This window comes from Corvus moneduloides, chromosome 19, assembly GCF_009650955.1.
Source record: "Corvus moneduloides isolate bCorMon1 chromosome 19, bCorMon1.pri, whole genome shotgun sequence".
NCBI lineage: Eukaryota > Metazoa > Chordata > Aves > Passeriformes > Corvidae > Corvus > Corvus moneduloides.
In genome coordinates, this window is record NC_045494.1 from 4,076,769 (window position 1) to 4,099,223 (window position 22,455).

The 22,455-nt window shown below is 38.8% G+C and overlaps 1 protein-coding gene across 1 annotated transcript in view; it reads left to right on the forward strand.

Annotated features, from left to right (window-relative positions):
- ERN1 (endoplasmic reticulum to nucleus signaling 1) overlaps positions 1-22,455 on the forward strand; it is a 32,296-nt gene that overhangs the window by 1,341 nt on the left and 8,500 nt on the right. Inside the window, 10 exon segments of the mRNA XM_032128858.1 lie at positions 7,336-7,447; positions 16,029-16,062; positions 17,010-17,082; positions 17,841-17,913; positions 19,036-19,111; positions 19,113-19,156; positions 19,762-19,863; positions 20,285-20,546; positions 21,155-21,233; positions 21,950-22,112. Coding sequence (XP_031984749.1) covers positions 7,336-7,447; positions 16,029-16,062; positions 17,010-17,082; positions 17,841-17,913; positions 19,036-19,111; positions 19,113-19,156; positions 19,762-19,863; positions 20,285-20,546; positions 21,155-21,233; positions 21,950-22,112 — 1,018 coding nt within the window.

A 22,455-nucleotide genomic window follows, 5' to 3' on the forward strand; every position in this document is an offset into this window, starting at 1 on the left:
AAACTGAAAAAAATTAAATGCAGGCTGTTAACAAAAATTACTTTACAATCTTTACTGTAGAGTGCTAATGTGTTTGTCTTAGACTGGACTGCAAGGCTGGACTGATGTCTTTTCATGGTCCTCACAGGCCTGGGCTTCATATTTTGCAAGGAAAATACTGATTTGCAACTCATTAAGTTTTAAAAAGTCCTGAATAGGAAAACAAAGAAATATTTTTAAATACCTAAAATATTTTTTTAATCAACAGATTATTACTACATTTTATATCATTTTACTTGCATAGTCACAAAAAAGTAGACTCATGCCCTGGTAGAATTCAGCCCATTTTTTCTCTAGATTTCCCTCTTGCCTTGGTTTTCCTGCCCTGCCATCTCACCTCAGATCAGGGTCTGAGTTCTCCATTTCTGTTTATTTTCTTAGCTCTTACCCTGGTCTTTGTGCTCTTCTAGCTGTAGATCCTCACTGTGACTTCCAAGTTCTAATCTATTCTGTACTTCAGTCCCTTTTCAGAACTAGTTTTCATTTCTGTGAACTTAGTCCCAGTCATCTCACCTGTGATTTACCCATTTAACTGTGGAAGCTTATTTAAAACTATTCATGTCACTTGAATAATAAATTCCCATGAAAAAGACTGACACACAATTCTCGGTGTTGAGGTTACTTAAAAACACGAGGTTGCCTAAAGATTTTGCAGATTGTTTTTTTCTGTAGATTTCTCCTAAGAGCAGTGGTGGTGATCTGCTGTTCTGTAACTTCTTTGGCTGATAAAGGTACTCTTTGTTACCTAATATCCCAACTCTAATATTGTTTTTTTAGTTTGTATTAGTTATACAAGGTCTTCCTTTCCTGTCTGCTCTTTACAGAGAGGAAAATGCTGTTTCTTGCTATTTGGGTAACAGTTTACTGCTCCTGGAACTGCCCTCCAATGAATGGAAGCACATTAAAAAGGGTGGAATCTCAGAGCAGTAAGAAATGCAATAGAGCTGTCAGTAAATTACAGTTGCCATCAATATTACACAGTAATGATTTACAGCTCTCTTTGGAATGAAAAATCCCTTGTTTTCCTGAGCCCTGGGATGTTCCAAACTGTGCTTGTTTCTCTTTTAACGTGGAGTCAGTGCAACTCAAAAGTACCAACCTCCCTGGGATTAAAGTGGCATTTGGAACATGGGTCTGTCTCTTCCTGCAGCCAGTGGGACAGGTTTCAGTACTGGGTTACATGGTGTAGGCTGCACCTGACATGGAAAAACCCTGGCTTCACCCAGGTGTTGTTTCTTCTGGTGTGTTCTTTATCTCAGCATGAGGTGTTTGGCCAGGGAACTGACAGGTGTGAAAACCCGTGGGAGACAGCAGGTTTACAGAGGATATGTTCAAGCACTGTGTTAACTAACACATGTTGTATTTTGAGTTGCAGATCTCCTTGGTTGCTCAAAAAAACAGTATAATAGGGTTTGGGGTTTTTTTTGGTGGGGGAGGGAAATGTAAATTTGTCTTGCACACTTAAAATTATCATGAACAACTCTCTCCTGGAGTATAAATTCATGTGTTTATAACCCAGCTCATTTGGGTTGTTGGTGTTCTTGTGGCTATTGAAATATATTTGGGTTTTACACAGTCAAATGTGAAAGCTCAGCAGGAAGTTCTTGGTGGAGAGACCACTCCAAGGTGATTCCAGGCAGAGAACAATTGGAGTAGACCTCTCATACTTCTCAGTTTTTTCTGTTGCAGGATGAATGGGTGTATGAATGAGAGCTCACTGAACTAGGTTACAGCGTGATGAGAAATGGCTAACAAAGACATGTTAGAATTTAGTTTAAGATTAAAACATCTGTACATTTGATTTCGCTTTCTAAAGAAGATAAAATGTATTTTTCGTCAACTCTCTTTCATATCTTAACTTCATTATCAGTTATACTGGAAAACTCCCCCCAGTAGTTTATTGAATTTTACAAAGACTTTCTCCACGGCCTGGTTTTATTATGCACAGGGAGTTTTAGTCTGTAGCCTGGCAGCCTAGTGTAATGAGATAGCTGTCAAAACCAGGGTAATGATTCATAGGCTATGTGTGATGAATATGCCAAGTGCTTGCAGTGTGTGCTAATGTCTAAAAATATCTTCCTTTGCGTCCTTACTGGTTTACCAGCTGTGGTTCCAGTAGCATAAATTACAGTATAGGCCTTTTGTTATTGTGAGGATAGTGTCTGGTGGTGTTAATGAAGTTGGCTTTTAATAGTTTTTTAGTAAAATCCAAAGGTACAGCCTGATGTATATGAGGCTAATTATGGAGTGAGGAATATAGGGTTTTTTTCCTTGAGTGATAATTTGTACCTTGTCACATTTTGGTTTGGTAAGCTAGGCATTATCAAAGAAAATAGAGGGCTGTTACAGTTAGCAAACCATCCATCCTTTATCATCTATCAGCCCAACACATTAATCTTGGTGCATATGTATTCCTACTTCAGACTCAGAAAAGAGAAAATTATTTCCCTGCTAAGACATGACACTGATTTGTTTACTCATGAGCACACAATTATTGCTATGAAATCAGTAACAGTTCTTGAAATCAGCACACACCATCACCCATCCTGGGTCACTGGAAGTGTTTTCCTGTTCTTTATTCGTACTTGAAGAACCTCTCGTGGTATCACCCCCACTGCAAAACATATTTCTGGGTTGCAGAGCTGTAACCTCAAGGAACTCAGTGGCCTGGTTTTCTAACTGCTTTTTCCACTGACTTCAGTGGGATTCCTGTCTACATGATGACCTTCATTTCAAAAGTGGTGTTCTTAAGCAGATGAATTAATGGACAAAATTATTGCTGTGGGGATCTGTTTTCTGATTGCTTTGCTGACCCTTAGAAAAATTTGAGCTGTTGGGGTGAAAGAAGATGTTATCACCTTTGACACTGAACTGCACCGCACACACACCTTGTAGTTCTTGTTCTACAGCTTCCACTGACCTTTGCTTGATTGCTGGGTCCTTCAGGATTGTTTTATTTTGTTACTTGGATTTCTAAAACATTTTACCTAAAGATATGGCAGATCTAGACTGAGGAGAAGATTCTTATGCGAGACTTAACTAGTATATATAAAGTTACTTTCTTTTTCTATTAGATAGTATATTTCTATTCTAGCTTAAAAATGCTTTTTCTGTTTGGCCACAAATTTTAGGTTGTTATGGATTATTAGCAGTTAGCTTTAGGGCTTTTGTCAAATTTGAATCCAATGAGAGCTTGAAAATTTGTCTTTTGAATTAAATTAATAAAATGAATTCTAAAACAGTCCCCAAGTAATTTCAAAATACTGTAAATCCTTAACTTCATATTGCTGTTGATGTGGAAGATTGTTATGAGTACAGACTGTCAAGGCTGTTGAAGTTCTTACTGAATTCCAAGGAGGGTAGGTGTTAAAATAGATGCTGTTGCAGTTTCAGATGAAATGAAAGAAGAACTAAACCTGGTTTTCCTTCTATCTAATTTTCTTTGTTCACTAAATTAAGTTCTTTTTGCTTAGTTGTTTCATGTCCTGACATATTTATCTTGGAGTCAGTTGTTGTATCTCCTTAGAAATAAGATTGTAATGTGAAATAAAAGTCTCTTAAGAATTTGCATTGCGTCACAACAGTTGAGACCTCACCATTGCAGGGTGGGAGGACAGGATCTGTGTTACCAGTTTTTATAATCTGTCTCAGGACTGAGATTATGAAATCTTTTTGTGGTGGAGAAATCTCTTACATACTTCACACAAAAATGAAAACAAGTTTGTCTTGTACATACATATTTTTATAATTTTTGTAGCGTTTCAATGCAGTGCTAATCGCAGGCTTCAATTAATCCATTAACCAAGTAATTATAAAACTTTGTGTTCAAAATAAAATCTATTCAATGTTTGCAACTTTGATACTTCAATCTCTTGCTACTGATAAAAGTCATTAATAAAATCAAGAGAAAGTGTTTTTAATTTCTCAGTCTGGGTGAAACACAAGTAATTATTTTAAAATCTGTTCAATTTTGTATTTATTGCTTGATACAATTTGAAAGAATAAAACCTTGTTTCCATACTGTTATACTAACTCCCTAGCCTTTTCCAAGTGACTACCATAGATATTGAACAAAATAAATGTACAATATTGCATAGCTAAATCTGGAGTCATTGGGGTTTTTTTAAATTTAGGTCAAATGCTTCAGCAGGGTCAGTGTGCTACTGAGTTGGGTAATGTCAAGTGCATGATATCATGTGCTTTGAAAAGTATGAGTGAATGGAAGATTTTTAATAATGGCATTTTATGTATTTCATCTGTGTTCAAATACAAATGTAGAAGTAAGGTAACAACTAATGAAATCTGCCCTGTATTCAGTCTTTCCCCCAAAGGAGATGATATCTTCAACACACAGGGTTGCAGTGACCACATCAATGTGACTTTGATGGTTGAATATAAGAAAGCCCTTCAGAAGCAGTGAAACTTAAACATAGACCTAGTGGAGAGGTGAGGGAAAGCATCAGAAAAGCTGTGTATTCTACAGGGCAATGATGCATGTATGTGCCAGGATCTCCTTGTCAGAGAAATCCCAGTGCCTCTGTGCTGGTTTCTGGGTGTCAAATTCTCACCTGCAATTTAAAGGAACTTCAATAGTTTTATTTTCCTGTCATTAACAGTTGTATTTTCTTGCTCAACTTACTCTGTTTCACTCTAGGTGCAGTTTCACTAAATCTGCCTCACAGTCAGATGGTTTTCAGCCCTGAAAGGTTGTGATAGTGGAGTGTGGGTCATATCTTCCCCCTCTGGTTGCAGAATCAGTGAATCTGGCTTGTTAAATGCTGATTTAAGGAAAACTGGACTAATGATGATAAATCAGCTACACCATCCTAAGATGTCTGGGGAATTTGTGTACAAAAAGACCAAAAGGACAAAATTTTCATTAATTACTTTGATACAGTGGCTACAGTAGTTTAACGAAAGTAATAATACAAATGACTGAGATCTCATAACTTTACAACAGAGCCCCCTCTTTTCTCTTACACCCAATCAGGTTGTTAGGCTTGAAAGATACTGTGAGTTCAGTTCTGACCAGTAACATCTTGAGCTGCGTTTTTATAGGGCAGTGTGAGAGGAACTGTTATACACTGTCCCTGCTTGAACAAACACTGCAAAGTTTAATCCCAGATGTAAAATATTTTATCTAAGTGCAGATGTCTGTGCAGCCTGCATAGTTTAACAATGTCAGGTAATGAAAACTATATTTATGTCTTAAGATACTTCTCCCATTCTTTTTCTGGCCTTCCAGCAATTATTCCTAATCTGTGGTTTGTGTATTGTTGACTTTCATTTTTTCTGCATTGTGTATTTTACAGTTGTCTCCTCCAGCTGATTATGACTGGAAAGAGGCATGTACAATATTTATAGGTGCAACCTGAGCGTTGGCTAGTTATACTGTGTTATATTATCCTTTTAGCTCTGTGCTTTGCCTGAAAGTATAATCCTTTCGTTGGATTGCACTAAAATGTATAGTTGTTCAAAGAAAGTTATTCCTATAAGCATGTGTTTTAATTTGGCAATTAAATATTTTGCTTTGCAGTAATTCTAACATGACCAGTAATTGTTTTTTACCATATAATTAATTGAAGACATTGTTAATTATGTAAAATGAATACATTTTCTTTTCATATGGTAGGTTAAGAACTATATTTAGCTGTGAAACTTTGAAATGTGGCAGGTGTCACACAGATGAGCAATGCAGATAGAGCCTACAAATGGCAAGTTACTTGAGTGAAAACTTGAGCCCTGGGAAATGGAAATGTGTCAGTCTTAGTGATGCCTTTTCTTGGTCTTAAAATCAAGAGTCATACACGGTTAGAAGGGGAAAAGGGATTTTACCTTGGTATTTATTTTAAGGATCCTTAGGTGCACACGCCCAGGTCATATGCATTGAGATGCACCCTGCCGAGGCTATCTCTGAGTCTGTCTCTGCCCCCCCAACATTGGGTATAACATTATAGGTTTTACTAATTAGCATATCTATCAAAGATTCCCCAATGAGAGAGGCTCAAGTGAGCCCCCCTCCCCAAGGAACCTTCCCCTGGATGGTTCTCTCTTGGTTTACAGAATGTGTTCTGGAGAGGACCTTGGGGTCTGGGGCACACTGATCCCTAGCTAGGAAGCTTCTAAAATGTTGAGTCTCTTAGCTTGACAAACAAGTCCAAGAATGTAGGCAAAAAGCACTAGGAATACAGAAGTTGTAAAAAGGTATAACAGGGGTATAAAAGAAAAGGCAAAAATCTTCATGGCATCATTAGGATGTCTGGGATCATCTTTAGGCAGGAAGAGAAGAGTAGACATTAAATTAACATGCTTATTCTGTTTTGTGTGATGGAACACCTTGGACTTAACCTCACTGTTCTCACAATAACTGCATAGTTCAGAGTCCTCCGTGTTTGAGTGATGCCCTTTTAATAAAATCCCTTGCTCTCCAATGGCCAGGCTCAAAAGCTGCTTGGGCTGGAGGAAGGACAGTGGCACTAAACTGTTCCCCAGGAGCAGAATAAATTGGAATGTGAAATGGAGGTTTCAACCTCGCAGCCAGCTGCTTTCTCAGAGGTGCCTGTGGATGTGCTCGTACTTATGAGTCATATTCCTTAAACAGTGTTATTTACTCTGTGCTGCAGAAAGACAATACTGGGAGACGTGAGGTATAAAAACAAAATTAGGAGGTTTAACAGTATGGATCTCCTCCAGCCTTTAAGCTGCTTCCATCCTAAATATTTTGCCCTTCCTCAGAGGGAGCTGACAATGCTTGCAGCTCCATCTGTCTCAGCCATAGCCAGCCTAGTAGAATATTGGTCATTGTTCAGTTGTATTTATCCAGGTTCTACCCAGCCTGTGTCTTGTCTTTTCTTGGTGACTAAACCTGGCAGAGTATGTTCTGTGTACCTTGGAGGAGCATGGGTTTGACATAGACATGTGGGTTCTCTGAGCTGCTCTGAAGTTCTGTACTTTTCGTAACTTACTGCATGGTCTTTTTGTCAGTCCTTTCCTAGATTAGCCCTGTCTCTGGTCTCTCCTAACTCTAGTACAAGAAGACTTTGATATCAAATTGAAAATGGAGGTGGAGTTAAAGCATATCCCAGTTTCTGTTTCTAGAGGAACTTAGCACAGTAAGATCCACAGTGTTAACAGCAAACTAAATTAAACTAAAAATCACTGAATTCAAAGGGACAAGGAAGTTGTTCAGTCTGTGCCTTTAAAAGAAGGGATGTTCTAGCCCATGTACTGTCTGACAGTTACGAGTAAACTCTGTAGTAAAAAATCATATTCATCATATGAGTATTTTTTTTCCAGAACACCAGCTCAGTAACTGTGCCAGAAACACTGTTGTTTGTTTCAACCCTGGATGGAAGTTTGCACGCTGTCAGCAAGAGGACAGGAGCAATCAAGTGGACTTTAAAAGAAGGTGAGCAGGAGGTGTCCTGATGCCCTCTACTCAATAGCAGAAATAACAGTCAAATTATTTGGCAATTCCAACTGTTGTAGGATGAGGTAAATACTTTCTTTTCCTTTTTCATTTTGCCCTTGTTCCAGATTTAAGCTACAGTGTTTCTGGGGTCATGTTCATCTTCATAATTCCACTTGTAGGTATTTTCCAGGTTTACGTGAGGTTTTTTTAGGTTTGTGGGGTTTTGGTTTTTCCCCCTGAGTGTTTAAGCTGTAGTGGTATAATTGGTAGGTACCATGCTGTTTGGGAATGAGTGCAGTATAGGCAAACATAGAACAGAATAGGTGTGTCAGCTTGTAGAACTGAAGGCAAAGGGATTGCATGATTCTGTCTCTGGAATACCCTACATTCACTGGTACAGTGCATATCGTGCAAACCTTGGGGATTTTTTCTATAACAGATGTTTAGGAACAGCACAGTTTTTTAAATAAAAGAACTACACTTGTGTAAAGAAATTTAACATTGTTCAGTGACTGGAAGTGATTTTGTAATTTTACTTACTGAGCAGAGCTAGAGCTCTGTCTTCATGAAAAATTTGGTATTTGATGCAAATTTTGTTGAGTGGGACTCTGATTATGTGTGGCAGAGGTGATAGCAGTACTCTCCCTTCACTTCTGGAAATAAATTAGAAGGTCAAATGGAAGGAGTCGGTGACTGCATCATTCTGTCCTCTGTTTTTAAATCCAACAATTTAATAGGTGAGCTGAAGTAGTGGGAAATGGATTGTGCATATCTGGTGTCTGCAGTACAAACCAGTTGTTCTTCTTTGTGAAGCCATTTGTATTTGAAAGCAGATCTACCAGAGAAAAAGTTAACTTCTTAAATGAGCAAAGAAGGCTTTCGTAGCTCTTTTTAGAGTAGAAAGGGCTAAGCCTAGTATTTTCTTGAAGGATCTTGGTTTTCTCTCATCTCCTGTTTAAATTTAGACCCCTCCTTTTCCTGAACAGCTCTGCCTAAAAGCAAGTTGTCAGCTTCCTCATTTGGTGTTGCTGTAGGCTAAGAAAAACTTGCTGGTCTCTTTGTCATTCCACTGACATGAACATACCCTACCTAGTCCTAGTTTAGAAGAGTATCACAACTGGCATTGCTTTGCATCCACACTTAGTAAGTAGCAAGAGGTTTTGTGAGGAAGAAATGAACACACTTTGGTAATGAAAAGGATCTTGATCAGAGTGTGTTGCTCAAGGAACTTCCCTTGTTTAAAAAAAAAATTGTTGCAAAACTCTTGTCGGTTCTGTAGTGCTGCCAGACTGGATAATCCAGTTTTATGGGACTTTTTGTTTTCTCTCTGCTGCTAACTATATATTATTCTGCATGTTATGTACATGAGTTGTGCTCACTCGATTTTTGCAAAGCAGTTATTGCTCATTAGTTTATTCCTGTGCAATAGAGCAACACACAAAGGTCAATTAAAAAAAACCCCAACCTAGTGGTCGATATCATTGTTCCAAGATGCCTCCTGAGATAACTTAGTTAAGTGGACATGAAACAAGGGCCTATACATATAAATTGGTGAATTAATTTGTAATGGGAGGGGGTTTATTTATATTTGCAAATCTGTATTTGTTGGTGGTCACCTTGTGGGTGAGAGGCAGTGCTCTTGCAGGTGCCATTTTACCCTGATTACAGCAGATGAACCGTGTGTTGTAGCTCAGGTGCTTTGAGAATTTGTGGAGGTTACCTGAAGTGCTGCAGTGGCACTCACCAGGAAGGGAACATTTTATTACTGCACTTGAGCAGCAAGGTATTTAACAAAGGGCAATTCAGGTACATTTTATTTTCATTGGGAAAAAAAAAAACAAGGCCATGTTCATTATCAGGCAGTGCTTAAACAAACATGAATATCTTGCCATGTGTGGCTTGTTTTAATTTAGCACTGAAGCTTATCTTAGGTATGTGGAGTAAATGAGCCAATGATTATCACCACAATAACATGTTTGGGTTTCCTGCCTTCATGGAGTGCTGGCAAGAAAGGCAGTCAGAATACTTGTGCTGCCCATAAAGCAGGCAAAGAATAGCTCAGTTAGAAATAGGACTTTCCACTGTCAGAAATAAGCTGTGTCCCTGCAGTTATGTTTGATGAGACTGTGGCCTTACTTGTTGAAGGTGCTTAAAATCTTCATTTCCTGTTGGCTTCGATGGGTCTTGCTCTCTGACAGCTCTCAGGATTTTTCAGTGAACAGGTAGCTGATGCTGCTCATTTCCTGGGCCTTGGAAAGCTGGCAGTGGTTGGAAAGTTTAGAGAAAAACCCATATTCCTCCTCCCCTGTAATTTCTGAGAGACACCTTTGCTTGTGCTGTGGCCCTGCACAAACACCTGGTGTTGAAGGCACTCGTTTAAAAGGCTGCAGCTCACATTTCACATCAGAGGCTGAACGAGGCTCTTGGTGCCACCTCTGATCAATACAAGGAGCTGTCAGCCGTGAGTGACAGTGGGACAGGCTCCCACGTTTTCTGCACTTGCCACTAGCAAGATCCTTAGTGAGATCCTCAGTAAGGTTTCTTAGGATGAAACTTCTTTCTGATGGAAATAAACCAACTTCTGTCATTTCCTACAGACCTCTTTGAAAGGTACAGAGATGCAGCACTTTAGATTTGTGTTTACATGCAAGTAAAGTAGACAGAGAAAAGAGATGGTTCTGAGAACCTGTTGGTAGGGTAGAATCTGGGGAGAGCTTTCTTCTTTGCTGTCAGACTTTATTTCACAGTTCTGATTTTAGTGTGAGCTTTAAGAGTGTGATTTTAAGACTGTCCTGTTCCCTCACATCTTTGTAAAACTCACCTTGTATGTCTCTGTTAACTCAAGAGCTTGGTTTATTGAACACAATATTGAATTTGAGATGCTAAGGCTGCAGTGTTTCAAACTCTACTCTTGGACAGGATGTTCCTCTGTTCTTCCCTCTGTCCTGTTGTACTGTTCAAAGGGATCTCTTTTTTTTTTCACTCACCAGCTCCTTAAAAGCTTTCCCTTAAGAACTAATTCAAAGTATTTCTGCAGAAGAACATTTAATATGTGCAGATTTGGATCCTCATTTACAGCCAGTAGAAATTTTGTTATGATCTTCAGTTCTCTGTAGCAGTCAAAAAATGATAGCCCACAATCAATTTAAAAGGTTTTGATTTCCAACACCTTACTCATAACCTGTAGACTTCAGTGGGCTCTCATGATAAGACAAAGATACAAAGACTGTATCTATTTATGGGATCCAATATACAGATTTTAAAGGGCAAATCTGAGGTCTGTAGGTCCTGCTTTAGTGGTTTTTCCCAGGCAAGAAAGAATATCTTTGTGCATAGTTGTAAATTAATAAGGATTGTCAAAACAAAACAATTGTAGAACAGTATTGTTTTCAGCAAATTCCAGAGCACAGTTTGTGTCTCTAGCTTCATTTGCTGTCCCTGCAGCAGCAGATGAGGATGACATGGGTTTAAATTGGCCCGTTAGCCCAAACCTTGTGGTAGGGCCTCAGGGCAGGAAACCGTTTTTCCAGCTCATTCCAGTGGGGCAGTGACTTATTCACAGTTTCAGTCTCCCACTTCTCCTTTTCAGTCATTGGCTCTAAGGGCACATTACAGTGATGAAAACATGCAACTTTATCTTGTACATTAAAAAATACTCAGATTTTGGTCAAAGGGCAAATTTATCTTATTAAGTATTTGTGAAATGTGGAGAAAAGTCAAATGCATTATATTTAGCATATGATTACAGTTTCAAAAGGCATTTTTCCATATATGTATGCAAAGTGTGGGTCAGAACCATCCAAAACATGTCATATACTTCTGCCCACTCACAAATGTATTCTGGCCATGATGCAACCAAAACTGGGTTGAGACATCTGCCTGCTGCCAGGTCAAGATGTTAATTTTGGGGAAGTGTAACAGAGTCAAATAATTTACCAAATTACTGGACAGACACTATGTTAACAGGTTTCTAATAACTGCTGTACTTGTGAATAAACTCTTGGAGTTCTAGAATAAATCTTTGTGATGCAGAATCAATCTCCCTTTAATTTTTTTTTTTCCCTTAAAGTTATTTTACAAATTTTTTGCTAACAGAGGCTGGGTTACCAGTTCAGAAAGCAGAAGCTGGTGTGTGCTGACTTGTAGGTTTTTAATGTAGGAATCAGTAACATAATCTGTCTTAGTGGAGGCTGTAGGAAAAACAAATGGAAACCCATGGAAATACCTATAGAAAACTCAATCTTCTCTCCAGCACTGGAGATATTTACAGGATGGTGTCCTGCTTCCTAACATACCCCCCACTATGCTCCAGAGTTGTTCTGACGTCTGTTTTCATAGTCTAGAAAGTGGAAAAAGCTTTCTGTAGGAGTTTGCAAGAATTTGGCTTTTCCCTGGTACATGGAATGGAAGCTTGAGGGAGAGAGAGATGTATATTTATCACAGTTTTATCACATTATCTCTGTCAAGCTTTTGTTCTAGTATAGAATAGTTGGTGCTTTGTTCATTGTTTGTGACCACTGTTGTTGGTATTGGAACAGATCAGGTCTGTTAGAGGGACTTACCTAATTACAGGGAGCTGCAGTTCAGAGAATTTTGAAAGCAGGTGACGTGGTTCCAGTCACAGCATGTCAACACTTGAGTGGGGAGCAGCTGGAGAGGAGAGAAGGCCTCAGTGCTCTGACTTTTGCAAGAACTTCTTCTGTTAGACCCCTTAAGGAGCAAAAGGTGACTTCAGTCACAAGAGGGAAGCATATGAAAACTATTTTAAGACCTGGCAACAATTAATTGAACTTAAGGTTCTCTTTTTATGTAAAAGTGTTCTTATTTCAAAATAAACTTTGAAATAGAGATTGGAACAGGTCCCAAACCACATGAAAGTGAATGTGAAGAGTTCATTGTCTGTCTTCAAAGGATCTTTGCAGAGCCACAACCTGAGTTCAAGATCATGAAAGTGTTAAGAAAATGAGAAAATTTACATCACCTCAGTAACTAAAAATGAAGAGAAATGGCTTTCCACAGCTGGTCTTTCCACGTGGATGGTGCTAGTAGTGAGAGGAGAACTCCTTTCACTTTAGAAAATTAACTCCTCCATCCTTGGGAAGAGCCTCATGTGTGGAAATGAATCAAAAATCCATAAATGCTTTCTAACAATTCATTCACAACACTTCAATGTGCAGGAAGCCATCAGAATAATCAGTGTTTTGGTTCATGTGCCACTAAGTACTAAAAAAATTTCTACTGCTTTGTCATAACTTCTTAATCTGTTCCATCTACCACTTTCTTATCTTTGCTCATAAATCGAGTTTCAGTTACTAAGAAATCAAGTAAAAGCAGGATCTTTTTCACTTCTGATGAAGCACATGATGTTGAAGACAGGGTACTAAAGAGAAGTTCAAGGACTTTCATGAGAATGATGCTTCTGTACACACTGAACAGCTTGGGATTTGCCATAAGACTAATTCATGTCATCTGATACGCAGGAGTGCTTCAGAAAAACACTGCAAAACATAGACATTCATGGGACTTCTGGCATTGTTTATTAAAGTGTAGGAGACATTTATTGATGACACTGGAAGTTGTTATAAGTGACATTTTCCCAACAGCTTTCAGAAATACAAGCTTAGGGGTAAAAGCTGAATGTGAGTAATTACGCTCATAGATACATGTGTTGTCCTTCGCTATTGTGGTACTATGTTGGCAATAAAACCATGCAAAAAATCTCAGATCTTTGAGATAACTGGAGCAGAGTGGAGCACTTTATTTTGGTTGATAAAAATAGATTGCCCAGTCTTAGAAAATTAAGTGAAAACAAGCTATTAGCCCAAAAATGCTTTGCCATATTACTATTCTCCACCGTATTTTCAGGGCAGAGAGGGAGCTATAGGAAAGCATTACTAACCAGACTCTCCTGCAAATGTCATGGAGAAACCAGGATCAGTTGCTAGAAGATATAATCTACCTTTGAAATTTCCTGTAATTGTTCATGTTTTCCTGATCGTTGTTTGAAAAAACCCCTGAAATACTGAGGTGTTTGAGGCAATCACACTCCTTGTTCTGCTGATGTGTCCTGTCAGTAACAGTGCAGTTAGAAAAGTTGGAGATTGATTCACACAGTAGAAGTTTTATACTATTATTTCATATAACAACTTCACCATTTAATTCAGAGAAGAAACAGTCCTTTTATTAAAATTAAAAGTTTCTGAAGATTGTTCTGACAAGAAACTATTTATGTTAGTCTTACGTCTTGCCCAGGTTGACTAGAAAGTGATTTTGTAGAAAATCTGCATTGTTGTACTTGAACAATAAATATACAGACAATTGTCACTTCAAAAACAAGTTGTGCAGCTTTGTTACTCCTAATGATCATTGGAGGAGATTTTTAGGGATAGGACAGAGTTGCCCCAGTGCTGTGGCGAAGCTGCTGTTGTCTCACAGGTGAGAGTCGCTGTCACCACAGGTGAGAGTTTATTTTCTTACCAAGTGAGACACTCTCTGTGTAATCAGTTCATCAAGGGACTTAAAACGTTTATTTGGCTTTTGCCTTTAACAGTGCTTGTAGCATTTACATTAAGTCTTACTTAACTGAGCCAGGTGTCACTTGCTCTGATTCATGATGCTGTTTCTTTCACAAAACTGAGCATTCCCTTCCCATGAAACATTTGTGATTACAAAACCTCTTGTCTTTGGTTTTTAATATCTCTCTCTTCTTTTGGGTCATTTCACCCAGACTTAGGGATACTCTGAGTACATAGACTTGGTTGCTTTTAGTAGTTCAATCCAGCAGCTCAACTGGAGTCAATCCACTTTATATGATGGTCAGCAAATGCTTTTTTCTTGCTTTTCTCTAGACATGGGGAGCTGATGATGTAAGTCACCATGTATTGTATTAGATATTATAAAGCTTGTGGAATACTTGAAGCAAACACTGAGAAATAATTGACGTATAATCAACAAGTGGGTGGTCCCTCCCAACACATCCTGAAACCAGTTTCTTCACACAAGGGATAGAACTGAATTGCTTGATGTAGTTAATGGAATAAAAGTCTGACTAAGCAGCCTGGTCTGTAGAGACAGATACAGATGAGTCACTAAGCTTCTTTGTTTGAATGTTAATTATTCTTAGGGCCTTTGATGTGCGTTTGGGTTCTCAATGAATTAAATGGAGTTTATTTTGACACCTTTGGGAATGTATCCTGGAGCATTATTTAAGCTGAAAGAGAAAAAAATGACATATAGTTATGTTTTGAACAAAGCTGCTCACTGTTTTAAGAAGAAATCAATGAAATAAAGATAACTGTACTGTTATCCCTCATATCCTGCTTTCTTTCTGTCTCTGGCATTAACTGTGCATCTTTGGGTGGCTGCTGCTTTCAGCTGCGTTGCAGCCAGAGATCTGTTTGGGTAGGGGGTTATGCTTTTTTAATCTATATAAAACCAGGTCATCCTTGCAGGCCATTACCATTAAACCCAGCAGTTGGTGTGGTGCCATGCCCTGCAGAGTGATACAGATTCTGTAAGCCCCGTGTACTGAACCCTGAATTTGCTGTTCTTGTCTTGCTTAGCTCTGCAGATATCCCAGTACACTCAGGCTGCCCAGAATCTGTGCCAGTTTCCCAGTCAGAGGCTCTCAAAACATCATTGTTTTTGTTCTTATTTCCTTCCTGTTGCATCATGATGTATGCACAGAGACAGAAGAGGTGAAAAAACAATGTTTGCTTGGTCATGGTTCATCCTCTTACTCAGACTCATTCCAGTGTAGTTTGATTTTCCCTGTAGAAGTGGAGATACTTGGAGGATTGCATCCTCTTGGCTTCTGAGGTATTTTCTGCCAATATACCCATTAATAAGCACGTTTGTCTTGGAAATTGTAGACTATGTCCTGTAAATCAGGATGCTTCTGTGGCGTTGGCATCAGGAGTGAAAATCCCATGATTCAGGATTTTGTAAGGTCTTAGTAATTTTGAGGTATTTAGTGTTGGTAAAACCGAGCAAAGAACTTCACAAGACTTTCTCAGGTGCTTTGTAGTTTCCCATTTTATGAACCAAGTTCCAGGAACAAGGGGAGGCTGCTGACAGTTCATTTTCAATCTGTGCATCAGCCTTTCTAAAAGGAGTGAGATGTTGCAGGCCTGACTTAATCCTGTATCTTGTGGATACAAAAATGCTGCTAGCAAGGATTTTCTTGCTATTTTCTAAGTCCGTGAGAGACACTTCTCTCTCACAGAGATAGTAGCAGAGTTCTGTGAACAATGAAACACCTGCAGCCTTGAAAAGTCTTGTTTATAGTATAGTAGAAAAATATTTTGACAATGGATGTTTTAGGATTTTAGCCAATCACCCCAAGGGGTGGCTGATCCTTTGTCCAATTAGACTATGAAGAAAAAAGTCTATAAAAGAGTTTGTAAAATAATTAAATAAATCAATCTTTCTGCACAATTCCTGCCTGCAGGATCTTCTCTCCTTCTCCCTATGGCTGCGGGACATGGTAATATACCCTAGGGCATTTTTTAATAGTATCTTGTGAGTTCAAGGGATTTAATTGCCAATATTTTGGCATCTTTTTTCTCTGTGTGTGCAGATCCTGTCCTCCAGGTGCCAATCCATGTGGAAGAGTAAGTCTGTTTCCTTTATCTCATTTATGGTTTGTTCGATTTTCTTTGACATCTTGAAATTTGGTTTAATTTGAGCCAAACCCATCTCTGTTCTAGACAGACTGCACACTTTACAGGAGGCAATTTAAGGTGGTTTGGGGAACAGATAGAGGGACAGAAATAGCTACATATAATAGCTAAGAAAAATACCCTGTCTGTAGCCTGTTCTCTGGAGCCCTTGCTGGGTTTGGACATCAGGGCTGTGAATGGTGCCACAGGTGTGAAGGTGTGAAGTGACAGAGCCAGGACTGATTCTGGGTTCTGTACTTACTCCCCTCAAACAGAGACTAAAAACAGTGAAACACAGGAAACTCCAACCTTCACCACCGCAACCAGAACCTGCAAATGACACCCTTGAGCTGTAACTTCAGATTGGTCCCTGCAGCAACCTCACATTTAGCTAGAAAATTTGGGGCTTTAACTTTGCCTCTGAAGTCAGTGGTGACATCCTTTCTTTTTTTGATCATAGAATCATAGACATTGGTTTGAGTTTGTTTGGGGGTCTTTGTGTAGCTTGGGTGAAGGGATCTCTTTACCTCTCAAATTTACTTTTGGCAACTCTTTTATTGTTTCTTGCCTTCCTTATGCTCTCTGGTTTTGTTTATTTGTTTCGTTTTGTTCTAATTCTGTGTCATTTTAAGAGCTTGTAGGTTTAGTTTAAAAGCTTTCATCTGAGTCATTGCCTGCCACATTTGGATCTTTGAGTATTCAAATACGTTAGTGGTCTTAAGTTTTATCAGTTCTGAAACTTCCTTATATTTTTTAGTTTTCACAGTTAATAAATGAAACTTCAAAAAATTTAGTCAGATGAAGTTCTCTGTAAAGCCAGTGCTAACCACAGTTTCTTTCCTGTTCTCTGAGAAGCACAGTACATTTTTTGTCATTTATAATTGCTGCTTAAATTGTAGGCCAGCATTTCTTCCAGACCCAAATGATGGCAGTTTGTACACACTTGGTGGCAAGAACAGTGAAGGCTTGACTGTAAGTATATTTTTTAAATTCTCTCCCAAAAAGTGCCCTGATCAGCCTCATGCCTTTGCAGAAGGAAAACATATTTTTTTAGAGCAGAATGTTGCCACCTTGTGATTGTCAGGAAGTGATTTCTGCTTGAAAATATCAACACCATATCTTGTCTCCTTGTATGACTTTTCTGTAACTTGCTAAAGTAATGATAATTACAAATAAAATTTGTGTTTTGTTATCCAAATACTGAATAATCTCTATGTGATTTGATGGGAAAGGTGTACCCGAAATAACACCAATCAGATGTGTCACTCCCACCCAAATACTTGCATTTCTAAAACCATCTCTCAGAAGCAGGATTAATACATGCTCTGTGCTAACCCCTTTAGAAGGTGTCTTTATAGGATTTAGTAAGCAAAAATGCTGAACCTTTCAGATTAGTCATGTAGGCCACAGCTACTGTCTAATGCTTGACTTTCATTTTTAAACTTCATGGCGATACTCAAATAAAATGTTTGGCTTTCTACAAGATTTTTTTCTTCTGGCAGCTGCTATGATTTCCCTTAAGAACTTCAGTATTGGTAAATATTTTAGTATTTACTCTGGCTGAATTCCCAGGTTTTATAGAATATAGAATAATAGAAATATTATAGAATTTATATTATTTATAGAGTAATAGAAATAACCAATAAAAAACCTGTCACCCTTTTCTGTGAACAGATGTGAAGACTATCACATCAATATGGATGAGCTTTTATTGTTTGTTTTTCCCCTAGAAACTTCCATTTACTATCCCAGAGCTGGTGCAGGCATCTCCTTGCCGCAGTTCTGATGGGATCCTGTACATGGGTGAGCTCAAATTTTATCTCTTTTAGATTGTAAGATGTTCAGCAGCTACAAAATGTGGAGACTCCCAGACAGACTGAAGGAAATAGGCCTTATTTTGGGTATTAATTATGGTTTTTTGTAAATCTTTCCAATGACAGAAAATCTGATTAATATAGAATGCAGTTACTGTGTGGTGATTAAATACCAATTGTTTTTCCTGAAGGAGAAAATTCCTTTTCTAAGCAGTGAAGGGCCTGTATGGGGTTTTTTGGTTTCTTGAGATGCAGTCTCTCAACAAAATGTGATTTCTACTTAAAATCTTCTTATGATTATAAATGTTATTGACTGCCTGATAATTAGGATAAAATTAGAAATCCCATTGCACCACAGTTACACATCTTCCATTGTCTGAGGTACAGTCAGTTCATTTATAATACAAATAATAAATTTGTGGCTCACTGTCCTGACTCATTCTAATTGCAGATGGGTTTGGGAGGAGAAAAGGAGTGTTACTTATCACAACAGTAAAATATGTGAAGATTAGAGTGAGTTTAGTGTTGGGATTTTTTAAATCTCCTGAAGGGCCAATACTCCTGGTTCTCCACTTCATGTCTTGCCAGTAAATGAGAAAAAAATGTTTATTTGAAGCTTCTAAACATGACATACCTGTACTAACTTCAAAGAAATTCTTAAGGTCATGGCTCACAAAGTCTTGAATGGGATGTTTGGATTACAATCCTTAAGCAATTTGATAGGTGTAGACCCTCACTTTTTTTTCCCCCACCTCCTGTCATTCACCATGAGCACTTCAAGTCTCCTGAGAGCGGAGTCCTTAGAGCTCACAGGATCTGCTGCCTCAGAGCACTATTAGATTTTATATGTGAAAAAAATCATTCAGCCAATAGAACTTACCGTTTCTAAATACTGTATTTGGGTTTGGGGTTTGTGGTCAGTAGTGCAAGTATTTGGGGATTGGCCAGTAGTGCTAATGAAACTAAGCCTGACTGTGAAAAACCGTTTTATTAAAAATGCTTTATTTGTGCTAAGTCCATGAGTCTACTAAAGAAAAAAGAAGACTGAAAAGCTGAATGAAAGTGCAGTTTTTCCAACTGAATGGTAATGTAGCTTAAATTATGATTTCAGGTAAAAAGCAGGATATTTGGTATGTGGTTGACCTCATGACTGGGGAGAAACAGCAGACCTTGACTTCCTCTTTGCAGAAAGTCTTTGCCATCAACATCCCTCCTGTATCTTGGGAGAACAGGTCATATGCTTTTTTTTCCTGTAGTTTAAAATAAAATTCTGTTTTTTAAAGTTTAGGCTTATAACAAATGACCCCGTGGTCAGTTCAGGTTTTCAAGTTTATTTCTTAGAAAAACTTCTGTAAATTACAATTTTAGACTGTACATAGAAGAATTATTAACTGTAGCAGCAGAAAGATACTGGTTTTTAAACTTTGGCAGTAGGTCCATTATTCTTCTTGTTGACTAAGTGGCATCTGTATTGTAATTAATGGTGTATTCCAGTAGCAGCGGAGAACTGTTTGCTCTGTAACATACAGCTTTTAAAAAACTGTTTAAAGAAGATGAAAATAGAGCAGATCCACTGACATCACAAGTGTAGTGTGCTATATAACTGGTAAAGTTAGACCAACACCATGGAGGTGCTGACTATAAGCAGGAATAAGTGTCACAGACTTGTTCTTTAACCTCTCTATTAATGTGTTCCTTAAGTGGGATAGTGTTGGGAAAATGAAATGCTGACAGCAGTGAGTGGTGTGTAGTGTTTGAGGAGTGTCTCAGATTTGAGAAGATTGATTCTATTCTCTCATAGGTTTTTTTGCTTCACAGACTGTATGTTTTTTAACAGAGTACACGATCACAATGTATGACACCAAAAAGAAGGAGCTGCGATGGAATGCCACCTATTTTGATTATGCAGCTACTTTGCCTGATGAAGACATAAAATACAGTAAGAATTTAATTGCTGTCTCCCTCCTGCAGTGGGGTTTTGTATATAGGCAAAAATACTCTGATTTTTTTTGTGCAGTGCATGTACTTCTGCCCATTTTTATCCATCACATACTGCAATATCTAAAGCCTGTTAGGTAGCTTCAGGTAAATTGAATCCAGGAGGGTGCAGCTCTTGAAGGTGTGATTCCTTAAAATCAGTGAGAAATGGCAGGAGAGGCAGCAAACCTGAACTGTGGTGCGCAACCTGATTGCAACACTCTTGAATGGCAGCTGGACTTGTATCAGCGCAGTTCTAGCCACGGCTTTGCTGCTCAGCTGCTGTGCAGGGAAAGGTGTGATGGTGACTGCAGGCAGAACTGTTCCTGTGCATGATTAAAGCTGCAGAATGCAGGTAATCTCCACACATCCATGCATTGCAGAAATGTCCCACTTCGTGTCCAATGGGGACGGGCTGGTGGTGACTGTGGACAGTGAGTCTGGCAACGTGCTGTGGATCCAGAATTACGCGTCCCCTGTGGTGGCCTTTTACATTTGGCAGCGAGAGGGGCTGAGGAAAGTCCTGCACACTAACGTGGGCATTGAGACCCTGCGCTACCTGACCTTCATGTCTGGGGAGGTTGGACACATCACCAAGTGGAAATATCCCTTCCCAAAGGAAACAGAGACCAAGAACAAACTGACGTGAGTTTGAGATTCTGCTGTTCTCACTGTCCATTTGACAGAGCTTTGTCATTAAGCAAAACAGTTAAGGGTTGTGCTACAAGTTGCAACATGGTGAAAAGAATGCATAAAAGCAGTTCTAGCTCTCCAGGTGTTCTTTTATATAGTATTTGATCTTTCAGTGTGTAAAGTCAGAGACCAAACCAAAAAACTTATAAACGTAGGAAGTGTGTATTCCTAAGTTTATCAGATGTTTCTGTGTTGAATAGTTTCTCAGAATGTGGAATTAAATTGGTTTTCCTAATGTGAAGCCTTTCACACTATAAAAATGGTGCACAGCATTTTTGCAAATGCCAGTTTTTGAAAAATGCAGAAATAGAACATGAATTATATCAAATGAGCAACAATGCTGTGAATAATGAACTGACAGTGCTTTCATAATTTAAAAAAAAAAGGCTTCATAGTACAGCAGTACTTCAAATAATTTTACAGATCAAGGCTTTTCGAGATACAAATACTGATGATTTGGGAAGCTCCTGCACTGTTCTGAAGGGTTGTGTTGCCCAGGTTTTAGCTGAGATGGTAAAACATCCATTTGCCTGCTGCTAACAGTGACTGTTTTTCTGCAGCCCAACCCTGTACGTGGGGAAATACTCCACGAGTTTGTACGCATCGCCCTCCATGGTGCACGAGGGAGTCACTGTCGTGGTAAGTGGGGAGCTGCTGGGTGGGAAAGTGCCCTTATGGGATCAGTGCTGTCTTGGGCTTGGAAAAAAGGTTGAAATGGAATCATGCATAAAAATATATTAAATTAAAGTAGAAAATAAAACACTGAAGACTGTACATCTACAGAAACTTGAGGGTTTTGCAGATTTCTATCAAGAAATGCATAGCAAATTAAGTATTTCCTGAAACAATTAACACCAAACCCTAGAAGGCATGACCATACTTCTGTAATCATTTCCAATGCTGCAAAGCAGTAAGTGCAGCTCCCCAGAAATTGTGCCAGGCAGGCTCAGCAGAAGCAGACCGGAGGTTACTGCTATTTTTGGTGCTTTGTGGTTCATGTTAAAATTGCTTGTTTGTTCATCAAAGTAACTCCCCATAGACAGGAAACTGCATCATAGTTCTGTTTTGCTCACTGTGGCTGCCAGGTAGGAAATACAGATCCTGCTTAACTTTAGGGGAAAACAAAAAAAAAGGAGTAATCTCATCTCCCAGGCAACATGTCCCTGAAAAGGTCCAATGTCCAAGGTTGTGGAAGCAGCTGCTAAGGGTATAATGGCCGTGTTTGCTCACAGTGACTTTGCTGCCAGTAATCTTTGCTTGCCCATCCATTTCAACCTCCAGTTTTTTAATTTAGTTGCCTATTTAAATATTCTAAGGTCACAGTAACAGTAATTGTAACACTGATCTCTCTGTAGCCCCGTGGCAGCGCCATTCCCTTGCTAGAAGGTCCAAAAACAGAAGGAGTCACCATTGAAGACAACGGCGAGTGCGTGATCACGCCCAGCACTGATGTGAAATTTTCGGGCAGGCTGAAGGAAAAGCACAAGCTCAACTACTGGAATGACTGGCTGCTGATAGGTGTGGGAGGCCCCGTCTGGCCATAATTACTGAATTCTAGTAATAGTGTCCAATTTATCCTCATTTGCATATAAACTAATGTGTTACATATCCACCTGCCTTCTGGTTTTCTCAAGGCTCCTGCCTTATTCCGTCACAGGGTGAAGTGCTCCATGTGTGGAAAGTTACTTATTGCTTATTTGCCCCCTCCCTCAGAGAGGGGTATAGTAATTTATTATTTACAGTAAATATTGTATTTGGGTCCTTTTGGATTTTTTTACTGTGCATGCAGTTACCTTAATTCTCATCATATGGATCAGACAGTCATGTTTGCTCCATTTTGTAAACAGATTAAAACACAGAG